General features: G+C 57.5%; 4 protein-coding genes across 10 annotated transcripts; 2 read left to right on the forward strand and 2 right to left on the reverse strand.

Moving 5' to 3' along the window:
- Nucleotides 1–2,771: 2,771 nt before the first annotated feature.
- On the forward strand, nucleotides 2,772–5,310 carry LOC127600748 (ATP-sensitive inward rectifier potassium channel 10-like). Of its 2 annotated transcripts, none has more exons than XM_052065505.1 (6): nucleotides 2,772–2,881; nucleotides 3,703–4,042; nucleotides 4,126–4,337; nucleotides 4,397–4,528; nucleotides 4,674–4,851; nucleotides 4,933–5,310. In XM_052065505.1, the coding sequence occupies exons 1-6, from the start codon at nucleotides 2,855–2,857 to the stop codon at nucleotides 5,220–5,222; spliced, it is 1,179 nt and encodes a 392-aa protein (XP_051921465.1). In that variant the 5' UTR covers nucleotides 2,772–2,854; the 3' UTR covers nucleotides 5,223–5,310. The 2 variants fall into 2 exon arrangements, with proteins under 2 accessions (XP_051921465.1, XP_051921475.1); XM_052065515.1 differs by having other exon boundaries at nucleotides 2,797–2,881; nucleotides 3,707–4,042.
- Nucleotides 5,311–5,826: 516 nt separating this feature from the next.
- Nucleotides 5,827–8,678, forward strand: LOC127600787 (SLAM family member 8-like). Of its 2 annotated transcripts, XM_052065586.1 has the most exons (5): nucleotides 5,827–5,974; nucleotides 6,666–6,974; nucleotides 7,063–7,335; nucleotides 7,411–7,506; nucleotides 8,308–8,678. In XM_052065586.1, exons 1-5 carry the CDS (start codon nucleotides 5,905–5,907, stop codon nucleotides 8,469–8,471), a joined length of 912 nt encoding a protein of 303 aa, XP_051921546.1. In that variant the 5' UTR covers nucleotides 5,827–5,904; the 3' UTR covers nucleotides 8,472–8,678. The 2 variants fall into 2 exon arrangements, with proteins under 2 accessions (XP_051921546.1, XP_051921555.1); XM_052065595.1 differs by lacking the exon at nucleotides 7,411–7,506.
- Nucleotides 8,584–11,788, reverse strand: si:cabz01074946.1 (uncharacterized). 3 transcript variants are annotated; one of them, XM_052065608.1, is made up of 8 exons: nucleotides 11,651–11,788; nucleotides 11,207–11,266; nucleotides 10,935–11,135; nucleotides 10,610–10,720; nucleotides 9,868–10,134; nucleotides 9,683–9,790; nucleotides 9,343–9,417; nucleotides 8,584–9,218 (listed from the first exon to the last, which is right to left on the reverse strand). In XM_052065608.1, the coding sequence occupies exons 1-8, from the start codon at nucleotides 11,673–11,675 to the stop codon at nucleotides 9,172–9,174; spliced, it is 894 nt and encodes a 297-aa protein (XP_051921568.1). In that variant the 5' UTR covers nucleotides 11,676–11,788; the 3' UTR covers nucleotides 8,584–9,171. The 3 variants fall into 3 exon arrangements, with proteins under 3 accessions (XP_051921568.1, XP_051921583.1, XP_051921575.1); XM_052065623.1 differs by lacking the exon at nucleotides 11,207–11,266 and having other exon boundaries at nucleotides 11,651–11,769; XM_052065615.1 differs by lacking the exon at nucleotides 11,651–11,788 and having other exon boundaries at nucleotides 11,042–11,135; nucleotides 11,207–11,635.
- Nucleotides 11,789–12,968: 1,180 nt separating this feature from the next.
- LOC127600724 (rho guanine nucleotide exchange factor 11-like) lies at nucleotides 12,969–18,082 on the reverse strand. 3 transcript variants are annotated; one of them, XM_052065455.1, is made up of 16 exons: nucleotides 17,520–18,082; nucleotides 16,889–17,129; nucleotides 16,775–16,789; nucleotides 16,583–16,668; nucleotides 16,408–16,512; nucleotides 15,993–16,042; nucleotides 15,836–15,893; nucleotides 15,595–15,764; nucleotides 15,451–15,522; nucleotides 15,181–15,385; nucleotides 14,638–14,737; nucleotides 14,379–14,518; nucleotides 14,102–14,182; nucleotides 13,814–13,980; nucleotides 13,549–13,636; nucleotides 12,969–13,448 (listed from the first exon to the last, which is right to left on the reverse strand). In XM_052065455.1, exons 2-16 carry the CDS (start codon nucleotides 16,921–16,923, stop codon nucleotides 13,399–13,401), a joined length of 1,422 nt encoding a protein of 473 aa, XP_051921415.1. In that variant the 5' UTR covers nucleotides 16,924–17,129; nucleotides 17,520–18,082; the 3' UTR covers nucleotides 12,969–13,398. The 3 variants fall into 3 exon arrangements, with proteins under 3 accessions (XP_051921415.1, XP_051921405.1, XP_051921426.1); XM_052065445.1 differs by having other exon boundaries at nucleotides 16,889–18,082; XM_052065466.1 differs by lacking the exon at nucleotides 16,775–16,789 and having other exon boundaries at nucleotides 16,889–18,082.
- Nucleotides 18,083–18,669: the final 587 nt, after the last annotated feature.

Below are 18,669 nucleotides of genomic sequence, written 5' to 3' on the forward strand. Positions count from 1 at the left end.
CACGTGGGCAGCTTTGAAGCTGATAAAGGGCCCGGTTTCACACCTGACTTGAAGAAGCGACTCGCTCAAAAGCCAACAGGGGTCTCAAGTTGTTCGAGTTGGCCTTTCTTAAGCGCCCCCCCCTCACCCCGCTCCAAATTAAACAACCACAAAAGAAGGTGGAAGGAAGTCACCTTTGGCGTGAGCCAGTGAGGAACGAAAAAAGGAGGACGGCGCTCTCTTGTGGCTGTAGCGAGAACTACAGCAGCGCCTGCAAATAAGCAAATGAACTTGGCATGTCGTCATGATTGTTCTGATTTCGAGGTGCCACAACTCCTGAGTTGATGGCCCACTAATCGAACGTCAGATACAGCTTCTTCTCCATTCATGACCTTATTCCATTTCAAATTGTGGCCAAAGTCTTTCAGGTTGTTTTTCTCAATTCCGCGGCGGACTGATTGTTTTTCCTTTTTGGGAAACGAGCCCTTTTTTTTTTCTTGCCGATTTTCTGACACGCGAGGGATCAAGACCGCGGCGGGATGCGCCTTCATCGCGGCCGGCCCGCCGTCCAGTTGAAACTAAAACCACGCTCACTCTTCCAAGCGAAAGCACGCAAATTCAAACTGGAGTCGGACTCATCGCCGATGAACCGATTATTCACTTTTTGTTTGTGACGTTTGCGAAGCGAGTAGTCGAGGGCACTTTCGGCTCCTGCCGTCGCCGCCTTTTGGCCGCCGCCGTGGGGCGAGAATCGGCTCAGGTGGCCCCGGCGTGTGCGGTTTTGGGACCTCCGCCAGCCCACCGCTTCACTGTGAGGGTCTCATGGCCATTTGATCCACTGCTGTGGCATTTTCACCCCAGACGTACGCAAAAAAATGTTCCATTTTGGACTCGCGTGCCCGCCCGGGGTGTTTCCGAAAGTCTCCTCATGGCTTTGCCTGCCACTGGCATCTTGAGCACGAGCACACCGAGAGTCCCTTCTTTTGCTTGAGCTTTTGCAGGAGCCGCACCAGGTCGTCTTGGAACATTCATCCTTGCGGATGTCCTTTTTCGCCACACCTCCAGCACGTCAGATCTGTCAGGGGGGGTCGCTCTTTTTCTTTGACACAAATTTGGCTTGAAGTACTCTCTCCTCAGCTTCCTCTGTCGCTGCTGCGGACTCCTCTGAAGCTTCAAAGTTTCTCAGTTTGGCTTTGAACTCTGCTAGCTTGGTGTCAGTTGGGCCATGAGTGACCATCGGTGTAAATGGCTTGTCTTTTTGCGGCAGACCTCTCATAACCATCGCCATAATTAACTCTTCACTTGGTGCCTCGCCGGCGCCCTTGAGTGCTGTAATGATTTGCTCGGCCCTTATAATATACTCAGTTATCGTCTCCGTGTCCGCTTTCTTCAATGCGTGGCCTACTTTTTCCGATGTAGTGCTCTCTCAGTACTTTCAGGCTTTCACGACCATTGTCTTTGGTATCTCTGAATATGAGACTCAAACTTACATTGTCCGATAATGGCGTCCGTGTTCAACTTGTTGTACCTCGCTTCCTCATCTTCCGACTGGTGCCCAACGGGCTAATTCAGAAGAGTCTACTTTAATCCAACACTATGCAGGCAACATAGCATTCTTTCTTCCCAGAGTTCGTACTCTTTTGTCCTTCCATCGAAAGCGGGCCATTTTGTCTTCGTTACGGTCGCCATTTTGCGCTCTCCGCTATCTAGCTTCACGCGCTAGCTTAGCACCGTCTTGCTAGCGCCGCACACCTCTCGTCAAACTTTCAGGATTCTCGTGGTCTGGGCCCTGTTAGCAGAGTCGCTTCACAGCACGCGCAGATTGGCGTCCTTCTGCCTAACATCCAAGAATGACAAGTTGAGCGCAGTGTTTCCATTAGCCATGTATCGGCGTGTTTTATTGAACAGGTGGAGAGAGAAGAAAAGCCGCGTCCGACCACGTCACTCACTCTGAAACAAAAGTAGAGCTACATTGCCCTCTACTGGCTCAGTCGAAAAAGGCAACAATCGACGGCAAACACTTTTTTGTTCTTCTTTCTCGGGATGGAGGCGCGACGCCTTTGTCGCCGACTTGACTTTGTCTGACAAATTCTTTTTCTATGTGTGCGATTTGTCAACAACTGTGCTGCCGGGGTGTCGCGTGTGGAACTGAACTTGGCTTTCCCAGAAGTGCCGCTAGTCACAGTCACTGGGTGATTTAACCAGGTGAGGGTTGTGTGGGGCAATGACTTTTTCACACGGGGACACCGAACTCGTTTGGGATTTCTTTTGGGGGGGTTTTTTGCCTCAATCACGAACATTGGCATTTTGCATTTCCTTGGCTAGTCTCTGTCTGATATGAACATACAGAAAGAACGCGGCCATCAGGAAAAGGGGGTCAACCCTTTTCACGGCGATGAGGAAGGAATCGTTTCCGAGGTGTTCCTTCGGCACCGGTGTGCGGCATTTCAAAAAAGGGCTCCGGGGCCTCGCTGAAAAAGTTTGTCTCGGTTACGACCTTCCGATGATTGGAAATGGGCCTTTTGGTCCCTTTGGACCCTCCAAGCGGGTGCGACGTTTGGCTCGGAGTCGACGCTGATCTCAAAGCGGCCGCTGGCCGGGATCCCGAGAGCGCCGATTCCAACGGAGCGCCGGCGCTGGGGGTCAAAGGCGAAGAGCCAAGACCCCCAGCTCGGCCACAGCATCTCTTCAATGTGACTCGGACTGACGAGACGAGCCGCACAAAGTGGGCCCGTGGCGGGGGTTGATGGAAGGAATGACAAACGCGCCTCTCCGGGAGGGGTCGGGGTCGGTGCGGGCGGAGCTACGGCTGCAACGGGAGCCGCCGGGACCGGCGCCGCCAGCCTCGGGGGACGCCGCGCCGCGCAAAGGTGAAATGCGCTCGCTCGCTCGTCACAGGAAGGTACGTTGACTTTGGCTTCCGGCCGATGGTCGTTTCTTTTCAAAAGGTCGCGCCTCTCGTCGGCAACCGTTGCGCGGCTTTCGATCCGACCTCGAACCGGCGCGACCGCCGATTGTTGTCCGGTGCGCCGAAGGGCCAGAAACGGCCGCGGCTCCTTCTCCTCACGGATCGAAAGCCTACCGGATCACCGCAGCGTTTCGATGAGTGCGCCCGCTTACTTCTCCAGCCGCAGTTACGAGGGGGGTGGGGGGGGGGAGTGGGGGGCGCTTTATTTCTCCTTCTGTTGAGTGACGTCGGTCAGGTGAGGGGGCGGCTCCCCCTTCAAGAAGCTTTTGAGATCAATGAGTTTGCTCTCGGCTTTTCTTTCTCGCTTCCGAAAAGCCAGCGTCTCAACGCGGGCGGCTGGACTTTGCGACGCCCCCCTCCCCCCTGTGTCCCTCTCTCTTGTATGCCGAGGAAGATGCGCGAGCGGCGGCCGCTTGAAATCCGCAAATCAATCATGCTAACCCTCACCCAGGCCAGGCGCCCTTCGGTCCTGCCACATTGTCGCGCGCGCGCCCACCTTACACACGCGCGCGCGCGCGCGTCACGCTCTCCTCTCGCCTTTTTCAATGCGTCTTTTGTCCTTTCACGTCCAACAAGACAAAGTCGGCTTGTGCATGCGCGCGCACCCCCAAAACAAAACAAATGCGCATAGAGAGCGAGACGCAGTCGCGCACAAAAAGCCATTCATGCACGAAGACGCTCAAATGCGGAGAGACGATCGCGCGCGCGCGCGCGGAGGAGAAACGCCGTTTGAAAAGCGCTCCGCTTCCCGGCAGGCAGCAGCGGAAGCCGTGACGTCGCTGAGAGCGGGCTCCTCCCCTCCGATGATAAGCCACTCCCACAGGGTGCCGCTGCTGAGCCCGGCGGCGGGCGACGAAGAGCGCCGACGGCGCCGCGTCCTCTCCAAAGACGGCCGCAGCAACGTGACCGTGGCGCGCGTGAGCGGGCGGCGGGGGCTCTACCTGCGGGGGCTCTACCTGCGCGACCTCTGGACCACCTTCCTGGACATGCGCTGGCGCTACAAGTTCTTCTTGTTCTGCGCCACCTTCGCCGGCACCTGGTTTCTCTTCGGCCTGCTCTGGTACCTGCTGGCCGCCACGCACGGCGACTTGGCGGGTGAGTGGGTGGGTTTTTTTTGGGGGGGGGCGAGTGCGAGAGGGTGGCACCTCAGGCGGGCGTTTTGCTTTTGCGGCCCGCAGACTCGGCGGCGGGCTCCGAGCACACGCCGTGCGTGACGGAGGTGCGGACGCTAACGGGCGCCTTCCTCTTCTCGCTGGAGTCGCAGACCACCATCGGGTACGGCTCCCGCGTCATCACCGAGGAGTGTCCCGCCGCCATCGTGCTGCTCGTCTTCCAGCTGGTGGTCACCATGGCGATGGAGATCTTCATCACCGGCACCTTCCTGGCCAAGGTGAGCCGCCGGCGCGCCGCCGCCGCCCTCGCCGCGATGTCTGACCCGCCTGCCCGCAGGTGGCCCGGCCCAAGAAGCGCGGCGAGACGGTCAAGTTCAGCCGGCACGCCGTGGTGTCCACGCAGGAGGGGCGGCCGTGCCTGATGGTGCGCGTGGCCAACATGCGCAAGAGCCTGCTGCTGGGCTGTCGGGTACGGCGCGTCGCCCGGCTTTCTTCTCGGCGTAATCGCGTCCCAATCGAAATGAGCGGCCATGTTGGAGGGCGGAGCCCGAGGCCATTCCACATTGACCTTTTGATGACCTTTGGGCGTTTTCTTCTCGTCAATCGGCGCTCAGGTGACGGGGAAGCTGCTGCAGACGTGGCCGAGCGAGGAGGGCGCGGCGCTTCGTCTGGACCAGCGCAACGTTTCCTTCCGGGTGGACACGTCCAGCGACAGCCCCTTCCTCATCATCCCCTTGACCTTCTACCACGTCATCGACGACGGCAGCCCCCTGCGAGCCTGGGCCGCCCGAGGTGAGAAGCGCCCGCGCCTGCCGCGCCCGCTCGGAGAGCCCGAGTCCTCGAGCGCCCCTCCCCCCCTCCCGCATCCGCCAGGTGGCGACCAAGCGGCGGACTTTGAGCTGCTGGTGATCCTGAGCGCCACGGTGGAGCCCACGTCGGCCACCTGCCAGGTGCGCACCTCCTACCTCCCCGACGAGATCCTGTGGGGCTACGAATTCCCGCCGGTGCTGTCGCTGTCCGCCTCGGGGGCCTACGTGGCCAACTTTGCCTCCTTCGACCAGGTGGCCCAAGCCGAAAGGCGGCCGGCGGACGGCGAGAAGACGCCGAGGCCCGAGCGGCGCCGAGACGGCGGCGCGCCGAGCCTGCGCATCAGCAACGTTTGAGCCGCGGACAGGAAGTGGCCTGGCGTTCTCTTTGGTCTCCTTGTCTTGTTTTCTTGCCTCAACATAATAAAAGTCCAAATGGCCTTTTCGAGAGGCGGTCTCGAGGCGTCACGTGGGCGCCGTCTGCGGAGCAAGCTAGCTAGCTAGCTAGCCGCGCGGCACCGGCTAGCTACGGTATCCATCGGCGTATCTCTGTCCCGTAAACGTCCTTCTTTGGATCCGGCCGGCCTCTCTCTCATCTCGGTTCGTCCGCGGATGCCACGATTGGCGCCCCCCCCCTTTCAAAGCGTGTTTGATGCCCTGCAACTCAGTCTTTCAGTTTTGCTGCGAGGCGACACAACCTGGAAGCGATGGATGCCTTGCGACAAAAGCGGCACAGGAAATGGAACCACAGAGTTTTGCCCACGTCCTGCGGTGTTCTGCTCTTCTTGAACCGCGTGGAGTTTTGCTCGCGCAAACCGCCGCGCGCTACGGGACGGCCGACGCGGTAGGCCGCGAGGAAAAAGTCTCACGTGAGCGGATGTGAGCCGATGCGCTGGGGAAACGGCCCCTCGTCTCGCTCGCCGCTCCGCCCCGGCCTGAGTCATAGTGATGTGTGGCCGAGGAGAGAGGCTCCGCCCCTTTTCAGTCTCTCCCGTCCGCGCCGACTTGCCGCAGAGTCAGCCCGAGTTGAGACGGCGCCATGGTTGCCGGCGGCCTGCGCGACTTCCTTTGCTTCGGCGGCGCGTGGCTCCTGCTGGCCGGCCTCCGCGGTACGTTTCGGCCTTCTCGCGATCCACGCTTTGCGCTCGCGTGCTACGGAGCGGCGTCCAGGTCAAAAGAAAATGAAGATCTTCAGCACCTTTTGCTGATGTCAGCTCGCCCGTGCGGTCGCGCTTCCTCTTTGCTTCCAGAGCTCCGTTGTTCCTCTTTGCAGGCGCCACGAGACCCGCGACTTAGTCAGATATGCGCGTCTTGCGGTTTCTCGCAGCGGCGCGGCCTCGATGCACCTGAAGGAGAGGTAAGATCGGGCCTAAAAAAAAATCTGGCTCGGCCCGACCCGGCATGCGGGTGTTAAAGCCTGAAGAACCCGAAAGTGGCTTGGGACGACATGGAGACCGTATCAACATTTCCATCTTTGACATTTCTGGTTCTGCAGAGGGTACGTGAGGCGACGATTGCCATCGTTGACCGATTTTTTTCAGGGTTGGCGGGAAAAATCGAAAGCCGTTCATCATTTTCACAATTTGAAAATTGGGCTGGGGCTTCAGATTTTACCTCTAATCCGAAGCGGGACGTGCCGAAAAAAAAAAAGTGTCGACCGTCGCAACGAGATAACCCCAAAAAGCCTCTGGCGCCACTGCCCACAGCAATAAGCGGCCGCGGGCCTCTCCCGCAAACTCGCGCCGCGCAAAGCCGACTCTGCGACCTTGACCAGACTTTCCTGGGCGCGGCGCTTTCCAGAAGCGGCGGGATGCCAACGGGTCATCCATGGACGAGCCGGCGAGGCGGCGGAGCTGGCGCCGTGCTTGCCGGGCCGAGACGTCACTTTTGCGCGCTGGAGCTTCGGAGGCAGGAAAGTGGCGGAGGCCGACGACGACGAAGACGGCGCTCGGGGCTCGGGCCGCTTCGCCGGCAGGCTGCGACTGGACCGCCGCAACTTCAGCCTGACGCTGGGACCCTTGACCCCGGACGACTCGGGCGTCTACAGCTTCGTGTCGGCCGTCAACGACAGCCAGCGGGAGACGGTCACGGTCACGCTGCGAGTTCACGGTAACTCCAAACGGCCGGCCTCCGAGGCCGCGCGCTCACGCCGTCGCGCAAGATAAGCGGGTTCCGATGTCACGCCGTGTCCCCGTAGAGGCCATCGTGGCGGCGCCCGTGGTGAGCGTCAACGCCAGCCGGCGCGCCGGCAACCGCTCCTGCAGCGTCCTGCTGCGCTGCAGCGCGTCGGCCGGCGGCGGGCCGGTGGAGTACGAGTGGCGCGTGGGCAACCGAAGCCTGAGCGGCGCGTGGCTCAGCGTGTCGCCGCGGGGCGCCGCCGCCGAGGTCACGTGCACCGTCTTCAACGCCGTGAGCGCCAAGTCCATCTCCGCCTCCGTGTCCTGCGACGACGCTGCCGCGTCGGCGAGAGGTAACCGAGCCGTCCGGCGACCGACCCACCCCCCCCTCCCGCGCCTCATTCACGGAAACCATGTCATCATTTTAGAATTGCCGAGCTTTGCAATCAGCGTGGTGGCGGGAACTTTCGGTCTCCTCATCGTGGCTGCCGTCATCCTCGCGGCCGTCTTCCGCCGCAAAGCAAGTGAGACGCGTTTCCCCGTCACAAAATTCCTCTCATGTCAAATTTTCACACACTCAAACTTGGACAAAAATGTTTGGTGAAGAACAGAATTTGGTGCGTGTGAGAAGATTTTCTGCGTTACGTTTCGGACAAGCCGAATTAAGTTTGGGCATCAACAAGGTCTACGTTGCAAAAATATGTTTTTAATACAAAAATCGCCACGACTAAGCGATAAGCGCCGGTCAAAACAAGGACCAGAGGGCAAAAAAAAACCGACAACAAAAAGCGCTTGCACAAAAGGCAAGGGAGGAAAATAAGGAGCGCCAAGACAAACAAAAACAATGTTTCAAAATACACGCAAGCGAAAGCCAAATCCCAAAATAAAACGCAATACTTCCAAAAGCATCGGTACCGAGAGCTCCAAAGCAAAACACGACGAGATCTATCGCAAGACTAGTCTATGAGCATGGAAACGGCAAGGCGAAGGTGCTACTCGGACAACCGGAAGCCAGATTGCGGCTGCTTAACTACACAGTTGCGCAATTGACAGATTGGCAGCAGGTGTGCAGCCAGCAAATCCGCTCAGTCTGCCCCCTGCTGGCCAGGCCCAGAACAGGAACGTGACATTCTGATGAGTTTTCGTCATTGGCTTTTTGTCAAGTAGAATGTCGTTGCGATTACGCTGTGTGAGACTTTTGGGTGGCGTGAGACTGTGTGAAAGGTTTTTTTTGAAGTGCCAGAGCGCGGGCGCACGTTTGGGTGTTGATGGCACTTGAGAGGTAAACGTGGCGGGCGGCTTTTCATGTGCTTACCTTCTTGTAGGCAGGACGCGCGAGGAGGCGACGGTCTACGCGGACATTGGCGAGGTGACGGCGCCCTACGTGAGCGTGCGCGCCGCCGAGCAGCGCTCGCCGCCGGCCCCCGTGCAGACGCTCTACGACACCGTCCAGCTGGACCGCGTGGCCGTGCAAGGCCGCGCCCCTTAAGGCGCCATCTTGTGGCCGCCGTTGGAGCAGCACCACCAAGAAACAGCGAGAAAACATTTCCTTTGACGCTGCATGCTCGCCATTCCGCACTTGCCCATTCGCATATTTGCCCTTTTTGGGGGGGGGGGGCTGCCCCCCCGTCCCCAGCCCATATTTTGTGTAAAACATACGATTGATGTTTTCCAGATGATAAATTTGTTGTCATAAGTTTGTTTGACCAAGCATTTCAAAGCGCATCTGTCACGTTCGCGAGGTGGTGCTGGACCCCAAAAAGCAGGGTGGAGAGAGGAGCCGGGTGTATTTGAACAAGTGGATTGATGAAACACACAAATCCTAAGCAAACAAAGTCCAAAGTAGCAAACAAAAATCATGACTGAAGATAAAAAGACAACAGCAACCAAAACATGACCGAAACAAACATGACAGCAGCAAAATGCAGAGGGAGCCCTACAGTGCCACCTGGTGGTCCCAAATAATAATAATAATAATAATAAAAATCCAGATGGCTGAAAGGTCTCCTCAAGTTCACCTGATCCCCAAGACAGGACAGCCATTGTCACGGCGGGGCGCCGTGTGAACAGTTTGGATTTGAGCTGCGTCCATTTTGGGAGCAGGCGAATGCGGCGGTGGGAAAAGTGAAGCGCCGCCGATACTTTCCCCGACGCCACGTTGTCCAACAAGGACAAAAGTCATCCGACATCTATCCGTCGTCTTCCTTTTTTGCTCCGCTGCCATCTTCTTGATCCGCTGAGAAAACGGCAATCGTCTCGGAAATCAATCAATCGTGCTTTCCAGGTGCGTAAAAATGGGCGGGAGTACAGGTGCTTGCGTGGCTTTCCCGTGGGAAAAGCCCGAAAGCCAAAAGGTTTACCTTGTCGGCGGCCGGGTGGAGGATGAGGGTGGCGTCGGACGGCCGCAACGACGTCGGGGCTTCCTTTTTCCGCACCTGTTACGACGAGATTGCCCACATCAGGGCTGGCCACCCGCATTTCGTCCGAGGTCATCCAATGACAATCAAGGCCACGTTCTGATTGCCCACGGCCGCAAATCCAAACGGCTCGATACCACGCGAGAGAGGCGTGTACAAAGGGGAGGTGGAGTGGACCCGCGGACCCCTTTGGTTGGAGGTCTAATCATCCCGTCGTTGATTGTGGATTTGGCCGCTAATCGGCGGCTCACGTTACACCGAACGCTAACCGCGAGCCACTCACCTGTCAAGCCCGCGAGCGCGACGCCCACCAGAAGTCCGCCGCTAACGATTCCCGCCAAGACGAAAAGGCTGTTCCGGGATCGGGGCCGCGGCTCGGTCGCCGTCACGCCTGGCACACAAGGGGCGGCGGAGCTCGCTCAAGACAGGAAGCCGTCGGCCGTATCGATCGGGGGGGGGTGGCCTTACACGCGACGCGGACGCTGTCCGAGACGTTCTCCGCTTTGCGGCTGGAGGTACACGTGAAGCGGGCGCTGTCGCGGGAGGCCAGGGACGCCAGAAGAACTTGGCCCTTGCCAGTGGGGTCGGCCATGGCGTAGGCAGTCGGAAGCGGGGGTTCCAGCGTCCAAGAGAGGTTGGCGTCCGAGTCCGGGGACAAACAGTCGAGCCCCACCCAGCAGCCGCCGTCCAAATGCACGGTAAAGAGCGTCCGTACGCTCGGCATCTGGAGGTGTCCTGACAAGGGGACAAGATACCGCCGTGAGCTCGCTGCGAGCTACGCTAACGATTTGGTGCGCTAGTTAGCTGCGTGCTAACTAGTCTCAGCTTATATCAACTAACATTTGATGTATTGTATTCATTCACGTGAATGACATTCTGTTGTTGAATAAATGCTTCGACGTGTTTTTATGTCGCTAGCTTCCGATGGGCCGTTGAAGGAAGGGAAAGCGGGAAGCCATCGAGTTGCCGAGAAGAGCGTCTTCTCCGTGGTGCCGCGGGGCGGACGTCCCTTCAATGAAGCTCCTTCTGTCGTTTGGTAAAGTAGAGCCAAGAACCACCAAGACCTCAACTTACACTAGCTAGATGCTAAATGGCTCAGGAACTAGCTCACCGGCTCGGTACCACGCACAGCGAAAGAATTGCGAATTAGCTGCGGGCTAGCGAGCTTAGCGCAGCGCACTGGATGTTAGCTCCTCGCTCGGCCACTTACTCCTCACCACCAGCGTCACCACTCTTTCCACGCTGCGCTTCTCCGTGTCCACGAGCTCCACGCTGAAGTCCACGGCGTCCCGCCGGCTCACGTTGCGGATGGTCAGGTCGCCTGATGATCATCGCAGGCAAACCATCCTGCTCATGCTTTCTTTGGCATTTGAAGTTTCTTTCATTGCTTTTTAAATTCAGTTACTTTTAGTACAGCTTTTTTTCAACTTTATATGATTTATATATTTGAAAAATGCTTTGTTTTATTCCTTTTCCCGACTTGTTTCCCTTCACACACACACACAGTGAGTATTTTCAAGGCTGCCGGCGCTGACCCGATGAAGCGTTGAGAGCGAGTCGTCCTCTGAAGAGGTAGAAGCGCTCCGTGTTTATCTTGCCGCCATGGAAGGTGGCGATCCAAGTCTGGTTGGAGAACACGTACCACTTGATGGAGGCCAGCTCCCGGGACGGGTCGCCGCCGGAACGCAACGTGACCGCCTCGCCCTGGTAGGCCACCTGCTGTGAAGGAGGAAGCACTGCGAGCGCATTTGCCCGCGCGGCGTCACGTGACGTTCACTTGCGGAGCGTAAGAGAGGCTGGCACTCACCGCTGGCGGTGGCCTCAAAGCAGGACCCGAGCAAAACCAACACGGCGGCCGCGGAGAGCTCTGTCGGGATGAGGACGCAGGTTTGTTTCTTTTCCTGTCGCGCTTTTTGTGTTTGGTCGCATCGCGCGAAACGTAGCGCGTGGCCACATAGCGTAGCGGCATTTGGTCACGCGGCCACCGAGCATCACAGTCGGGAAGAGCCACTTCATGGAGCACGGCGGCGACTTTCCCCTCACGAGATCAGAAAAGGGCGCGTCCGATAGTTTGGCTTTAAATATGCAAATCAGTGGACATCAATTGTTGTCTCAGTGCGACCAAACAAAAAAGCTTCCCCACTCGTCCACCGAGCTTGACGCAGTGTCACACGAGGTCACAGGGGGTCACACAACACCACAAAGCTTCACATTTGGCCACGAGATGCCGCAGAACATCACTCCTCCTTACCTCTGACGACCACCGCTGGGGGCATGATGGCGATGGAACGCCGCGACGACGTGCTCCGGGGCTCTTTTCACTTCCTGCTCTGTGCGCATGATAGTCACTCGCAGTTTCAGGAAGTGACAAATGGCTGAAATGACACACATTTGGGGGAGGAATGATTGCCGGGAAAGGCGAGCTACGCTTCGCGGCTAAAAAGCCTCGAGAGCGAGAACGCCCCCCCCCTCCCCCCGATGAGTTTGATCAGGCCCCCCGGATCATTTTAAAAATGCATCAAAAGCACAGAATAAATATTTTGAATAAGAGGCAATTCATAGATTATCCGCTAGGGGCACACTGTTTTCTCCTTCGTTTGTAAAGCGAAGGCAGGGATTCAAATGGGATTTTCTATGCACGTGTGTCAACGGTTTGAAATGTCTTTTCTTTTGTTTCATCTTAAAATGCATGAGGATATTTTTTCCATACCATATGAACCCGACTCAATTTCTCTAGCGCTTGCAAACGGCCATCTCTGCCCACCAAGTGCTGTACGTGGAGCGACTAACATCTACAACACGGTCGAGCAATAACTCTGTCACAAAGACGCACGGTAGAGAGCACCAAACCTAAAAATAGAAAGAAGCACACATGAATGCAACAAAAACAAATCTTGCAAGCGTCACAATTCAAATGTATATCAATGATATCATTTCAACCATGACTCAACCGGCTCTCGAAGCGACCTCAAGCGGAGTTCCGACGATCCGATGTCGGAAGGAAAAACGCCCAAGGGGAAGACGCCCAAGTGGAAGACGCCCAAGTGTACGTTTTTGCCACGGCGTTCGACGGACATCCGCAAACACGGACGAGCGAGACACAATGAAAGAAAAGAAAACCAAAACAAGCAATTTATCATCCCGGTTCCGATGAGGCCATCTTCCCATTCGTCAATTGCTTTCACGATAAACAAGCATATCGTCGCCGCCCTGTGGAAAACACACGGGACCATTTTGAAAATGTTTGGCGAGATTGCGGGCTCAATGGCTTCCCATCAAGCCGTCGCTAGCGCCCCCGGTCAAAAAAAAAAAAAAACAACTTGCAGCATTTGTGTGATTTTAATGTCGCAGACACAAGAAACATGACAACTTACAAGAAGTAGAATGACTTTGTGCGACACCCGGAAACGGACAACGCAACGCTCGAGCAGCAGCGCCACACTGTGGACGTTTCGACTTTGCTAGCGTCCGTCCGCCAGGGAGGGAAATGTGGCAGCGTAATTTTTCTTTGCCATTCCACAACACAACGAGCAAATAAAAATCTGTTTCTTTTTTTTTCTGGCGGGCGGGGGGGGGGGGGGCTTCATCTGCCATCTCACTGAAAAAGACGCCCCCTCGCACGGAAGCGACATGTCGCCATACCAAGGATACAGAAGAAGAAAAAAAAGGTGCATGATGTGATCAAAGTCACGCAATAACGCGATCAGTTTGACTTTTGAAATCAAGAAAGAAAATGACTCGCTTCTCTCACATCGTTACTCATCCGCTTACTTTGATTTGAAAGACATGAAAACCAGTCCAGAATCAAACTTGGCATGTCGCCGCCAACTTGTTGCCCGCTGACCGATGGGGGTCCGGAGAACCTCTGGCCTAAGACTTGCGAAACACAGTCAATCGGTTCACGGTGGGAAGAAAAGAAAAAGGGGGTTGTGGGGGGGGGGCGTTGCGGCTAAAGTGCTGGGTGATCGGAGGTTGCCCGTGGGGTGCTTCCAATGGCTCTCACAGTCCAGTGGTTTGATTCCTGGGCTGGGCCGGACTTGCTTCCTTGCCTGTGAATGGATCATTAAAAAATAAAAAAAGATTTTTTTTGGGGGGGGGAAGTACGTTTGGGAGGAAGGGCGGATGTGCCGGCATTGTTCGTGCGCTCACCGTCCGCCCAGCCGCGGTCTTCCTCCTCCCGTGGGGCCGACGGCTCTCGCAGCCACGTCAGCAGTTTGCGATGCTCGCCCTCCATGTCCTGCAAAGGGAGGACGCCGCGTCACTCACTCAACGCGGCTGGTGGCCCAGCGCGCCCCGGCCACCAGGGGGAGACAGATTCAAGCTTTCATTGGCAGGCCAATGAGACGGGAGGAACTTTTATGTTACACTTGGTCGCAAAAAAAACAAAAGGTCGGGAGGGCCCCCGCAAACTGACCTTGAGCCGACGCAGCTTGCTCGTCAGGTTCTCCACGGTGCGGAAGACCCCCTCCACATCGTTGACCGCGTGCCACGGCGCCTCCTCCGACGGGTGCCTCCCCCGCCCGCCATCCGTCACTTCATCGGTCGGGTCGGTGGCGCTCTCGCCCGAGCCGAAGACGTTTCCTGTCCGCCGCAGAAAGCCAACAATCGGTTGGCATCGGCGCGCGCGGCGGCCCGGCCCCCCCACCCACAGGCCCAGGAAAAGAGAGCAGAAAAAAAAAGAAAATGCTCGCTAGCGGCTTACCTTCTGGCGGCCTTTCATCAGGCGAGTCTCGCAAGGCGTCCTCGCGCGTGACGGCCAGGAGGAGTCGCCGCAGCGTTTCCACTGGCGGGAAAGAAAAAGCCGGCGTGACCCGATGGCCAAAAATCCCGTTTCCCGCTCGTCTCATTCATTTGCGTCCTTGACCACCGAGCGAGAGTGCGCTTTTTTTTTCCATCTCGCCCTCCACCTATCGAAGAAAATCTTCCGGCCAACGCTAAAAGGAATCACAAGTCCGCATTTTCAAGTTTTTGTTCTTTACCATCCCGCAGCGCCGCCTGGGCCACTCCGGCTCGCTCGCGGTCCCGCGGCGGCGGCGTCTCCTGCCTATGGGGAGTCTGGCGCGCCTCCTCCTCCTCCTCCTCGAGGGCGTCGGTGTCTGGCGGCGGCGACTCCGCGCTCCTGCGTGCGCGCATTCCACTGATGTCATCGCTTTGTCTGCGGGCCAGCGACAAACCGGCGAGGGACGGCGTCATCCAGCCGCCGCCCCCCGCCCCCGCCCCCGGCGGCGCACCTCCCACCTGTCGCCGCCGTCTTCCGCCGAGGCCGTCGGCGGGTCTCCGCCGTCCTCCGGGTGGCTCTCAAAGCGCTCCACGATGTTCCTGACGCTTCCCGGAGGCGCTGCGCACACAAAGCCAACAAAGCCGTTTCATTTGAAAATGGCCGTCCAATGACAAGTGAGCCTTTTCCAAGACTTTGCCCGGAACTTTCCACCAGAGAGAAAACTCGACCGGGGTGGACGCTTTTATTCATCACGTGTTGTCATTTGTTCCAAATGGAAAAAAAAAGGGGCCAAATTTCAACGGGTAGACGACTCATCGGCCAGGTGCCACTTCAAATGTTCATTTTCAAAACATCAGCCGAGATTGTTTTTCTATTCCTGGAAATTGGCGCAAATGAACGCTAGGGCGACAAATGGTTTCAATGCTCGTTTGGGATCACATCGCTGCCAGCCCGCCACCCCACCTTGGAATGGGCAAAAAGAAGCCACCGCGGTGAGAAAATGAAATCCGAGTCACCCGCCAGAGTCGAGAATCCATCCGACGGCGGACTTGCGCGCCTACCGGACTGCAACCCGCCGCCAGGTTTGCCCAGGTACTTGAGGATGGGATTCCTCTTCCTGTCCTGGGCCTCTTTGTCCTTGTTGGCGCCGCCGGGCCGAGGAGACGGCGGCAGCTTGAGGCGCACTTGCTGAGCTCGCCTCTCGGCGCTTCGGATTCGCTCTTCCAGAGACGGCGACGGCCTGCGGCGCCGCTCCTCCATTAAGGCCTGGAAAGCGCGGCCGGGGGACTGAGGACGCCGAGCGCCGTCGCTGCGCGCGCAGCTTTCCTTACCTGCAGCTCCATTTCTTCCTGGTGCAGCATCTTCCTGAGGATCTGAGAGGCCTGCCTCTGCACCTCCGAGTCCTGAAACGCAGCAGTTGTCCAAAGTCAATCGCGAGCGTGCGGCTGCAAGCCAAAGCGTCCGTTTGAGCTAACCCGGAGTGGTTTGGGTGCGGTGATTCTCCGGGAGGGGCTGCCGCTCGGTCCCGACGGCGAAGGTGCGTTCTCCCCGGGGGGAAGCGGTCTCCGAGCCGGGGCGGGATCGGCGGGCGGGGGTGACGGCGAAGGGGGCGGTCCTTGGAGCGTGAGCGCGACGTAGGTTCCAGCTACGATGCACATCAATTGGCCAAAGCACAGTTTTCCTGCCCCCCCCCTTTTTGAAATTCAGTGGACTGACCTTTGATGAGCTTAACCACCTCCTGATGGGACATGGAGGACACGAGCGACCCGTTCACCTGGAGGGGGGGTTGGGGGGGACACGCAGGATGAAAGCGCTGACGAAGCTCTCGCCTTTGGACACGTGCCCCGAGAGAGTGGGGGGGGGGGGCGCCCACCTTTACAATTCGGTCTCCTTCCCGGACTCCGGCCTTGACGGCAGCGCCACCTGTGGGGACCGAGGAGAGGTGGACGATCAGAGAGATGCTAACAAAGTAGCGGCTGAGCCACGTGGGACTCGGAACGCAAATACTTGGCAAATTTTCACATTATTGGGACCAAATATATGGAATTTTCTTTTTTTTTTGGGGGGGGGCATCTTCCCCCCCGTTTGTTGCGTCTTTTCATCGGGTTTTTATTCTTACCAATGCAGCCATGCCGTCCCAGCGACTTCTTTCTCTAGTTTAAGTCTTTGTTTTTTTTTTCTCCCACCCGGTAAGGTCAAGGAGGAGATGCGGCGGCCCCCCTCCCAACTGCGGCTAAATTGCACGCCGCGCCGTACTCTGCGGCGGGTGCAGGATGGGTATGACGCACCTGCTCGCACATTCTGAACCAGCTTCAGCCGCTCTCCGCACATGGTGAAGCCGAAACCCAGCCGGTCCTTCTGCACCACCACGCATCGCTGGAGCAGGCCGGCGCCTGGCAGAGGGAGAACGTCGACGTCAAGCCGACGGCGGGGCAACGGGACCCCCGTTTCGAGCGCACTCACCGGCGCCCTCGCCGGGGACGTCGCAAAGCGAGTCCCGTCGCCGACCGGCCGACGGCTCCGAGTCCCCGACGGTCAGACTGCTGAGCCTGCGTTAGCAAGGAGACGGGTTAGGAGGAGGGACACTCGCGGAGAAAGGACGCCGTCGGGCCGAGAGGGCGGGAGAAGACGCGATTGGCCGACCGACCGACTCACCAGGCGGCCAAGGGGCTGAAAGCGTGAGGAGGCGGCAAGCGGAACAAAGGGAAAGACAGAAGAAGACGTTCAAGCGCCGCAATGTGCTCAACGCCAACTTGCATTCCACGTTACCTGTCCAGGGCGCAGGTTGGCTGGCGGAGACTCATGTCGTCGCTCAGCGAGCCGCCGCTAGCGCCGTCCTCGTGGCCACCATGCTCCCGCCCGCCCGCTCAAGTGTCCGTTTCTTACGCGGCTTCACAACCACGACCTCTCCGACCCGCTCATTTTCCTTCGCTTCGACTCGCAAGGTGTCCGAGGAAAGGCTTGCTAGCGAGCCTAGCTTGAGTAGCGCACTGCGGACCACTGAATCGCTCTGAAAAAATAGTTTACTTTACTGCCAAGAGCGTATCTTTCTTTATCCGTCTACACCGGTGACGGGCAAAACAATTAAACGCGCTTCCGCTAGGGGCGCAGTTTTGCGCAGTTTATATTTGCTGCTGTGCCATGATTATTACTATTTTTATATTTCTTTACTCCTCTAATATCTTCGCCTCGTCTAAAGGGAAAGGGGGGCGGGGGTACACTGCAGCGTACAAACGGGGTGGGCGTCTACTGCCGTCGCGACAAAGCAAAGTAAGCAAGTGAAGGCGCCGTTTTATCGACGGCTCGACTCAACGACGACATTCGCGTCTCGCTCGGTGTGAAGCTAGCGTTAGCCGACGTCAAAGCCGCGGCTTTCGGGTAAGGTGAGAAGGCGGCGCACCTGTCGAGGGTTACGAAAAACGTGCTGTGTGGGGGGGGTGGCCAGGGGGGGGGTGTTGTGGGTAAAGTGTGAAGCCACCGCACTGAAGGTGCTTCGTGAACGAGGAGAAGACAGCGGGTGCGATTCCACACGAGAGGTCAAAGGTGCGTCGACGCTAGCCGGCAGGCAGCCATTCAAGCCAAAGTCCACCAAAAACAACAACAAGGCGCGCGGCAGAAAGTCGCGCGCCCAGCAGTCACGCTCCGCGCCGTGCCAGCACGCGCGCTCACACACACACGAAACAAAAAGCTCCTCAACAAGAAGACGGCGAGCGAAAGAGCGTGTTGTTTAGCGGCTGAGCTCTCGGGGCATTCTCGGGCGTGCACTTCCGCCTCCCGCTTGACCGCAGCTCGGCTGCGCGAGCGCCCCCTGCGGGAACGGAGTCTCATTTCCGCGCGGGGTCTAACGCGCATAACGCAAAAAGATGCTGGACCGGGAGTTTCAAAAACAAAGACTAATGGCTTTTCGCCGTGTGCCGAGGCTTACTTGTTCCGCGAGTGTTCAAGAACCGACTGCGCTCGTTTTGACCAAACATGGTCTGGCGGGGCAGGATGGGAGCGGGGGCGTCCGGGGGCGTGCATGCCAGAAGCAGATTTTGAGGAACTTCAAACCGTCGACATCAGCAGAGGATCGAGGTAAGCTGGAGCTTCTTTTCGCCTTCTGCCGCTTCTTTGTTTCTCTGTCACGCACACGTGCTAGTTTTGACGTAGTCTCCACACTAACCGTCATCCATCAGTTGATCGCATCGACCCCCCCCCCCCCCTACGTGCTCAGGAAGGGCGTGGGAGGTACCGACAGTAGAGTGAGGTGGATTCTCAAGACCATTTTGCTTTGAAGCGGCAGAGTACAAAAGGGGAAAAAACTATCGAGGAGTACGAAACAAAATAAACAGTTTAAAGCATTTTATGTGGTCTATGGAAAAAGTGGAAATGTCATGAAATGTCGGTAATTATTAGAGTTCCCCCACAGAACATAAGCACGCAAGACAGTTCGCACTTTATGTTGAAACAAATGCAGTGCAGCTCACTTTCTGAATGTCAGACTCTCCATATGAAACGGAATCCAATTTCTACACGTATTTATGACGCTGAACTAAAAACTCGATCTCCCC

Source organism: Hippocampus zosterae, chromosome 1 (assembly GCF_025434085.1).
Source record: "Hippocampus zosterae strain Florida chromosome 1, ASM2543408v3, whole genome shotgun sequence".
Classification (NCBI taxonomy): Eukaryota; Metazoa; Chordata; class Actinopteri; order Syngnathiformes; family Syngnathidae; genus Hippocampus; species Hippocampus zosterae.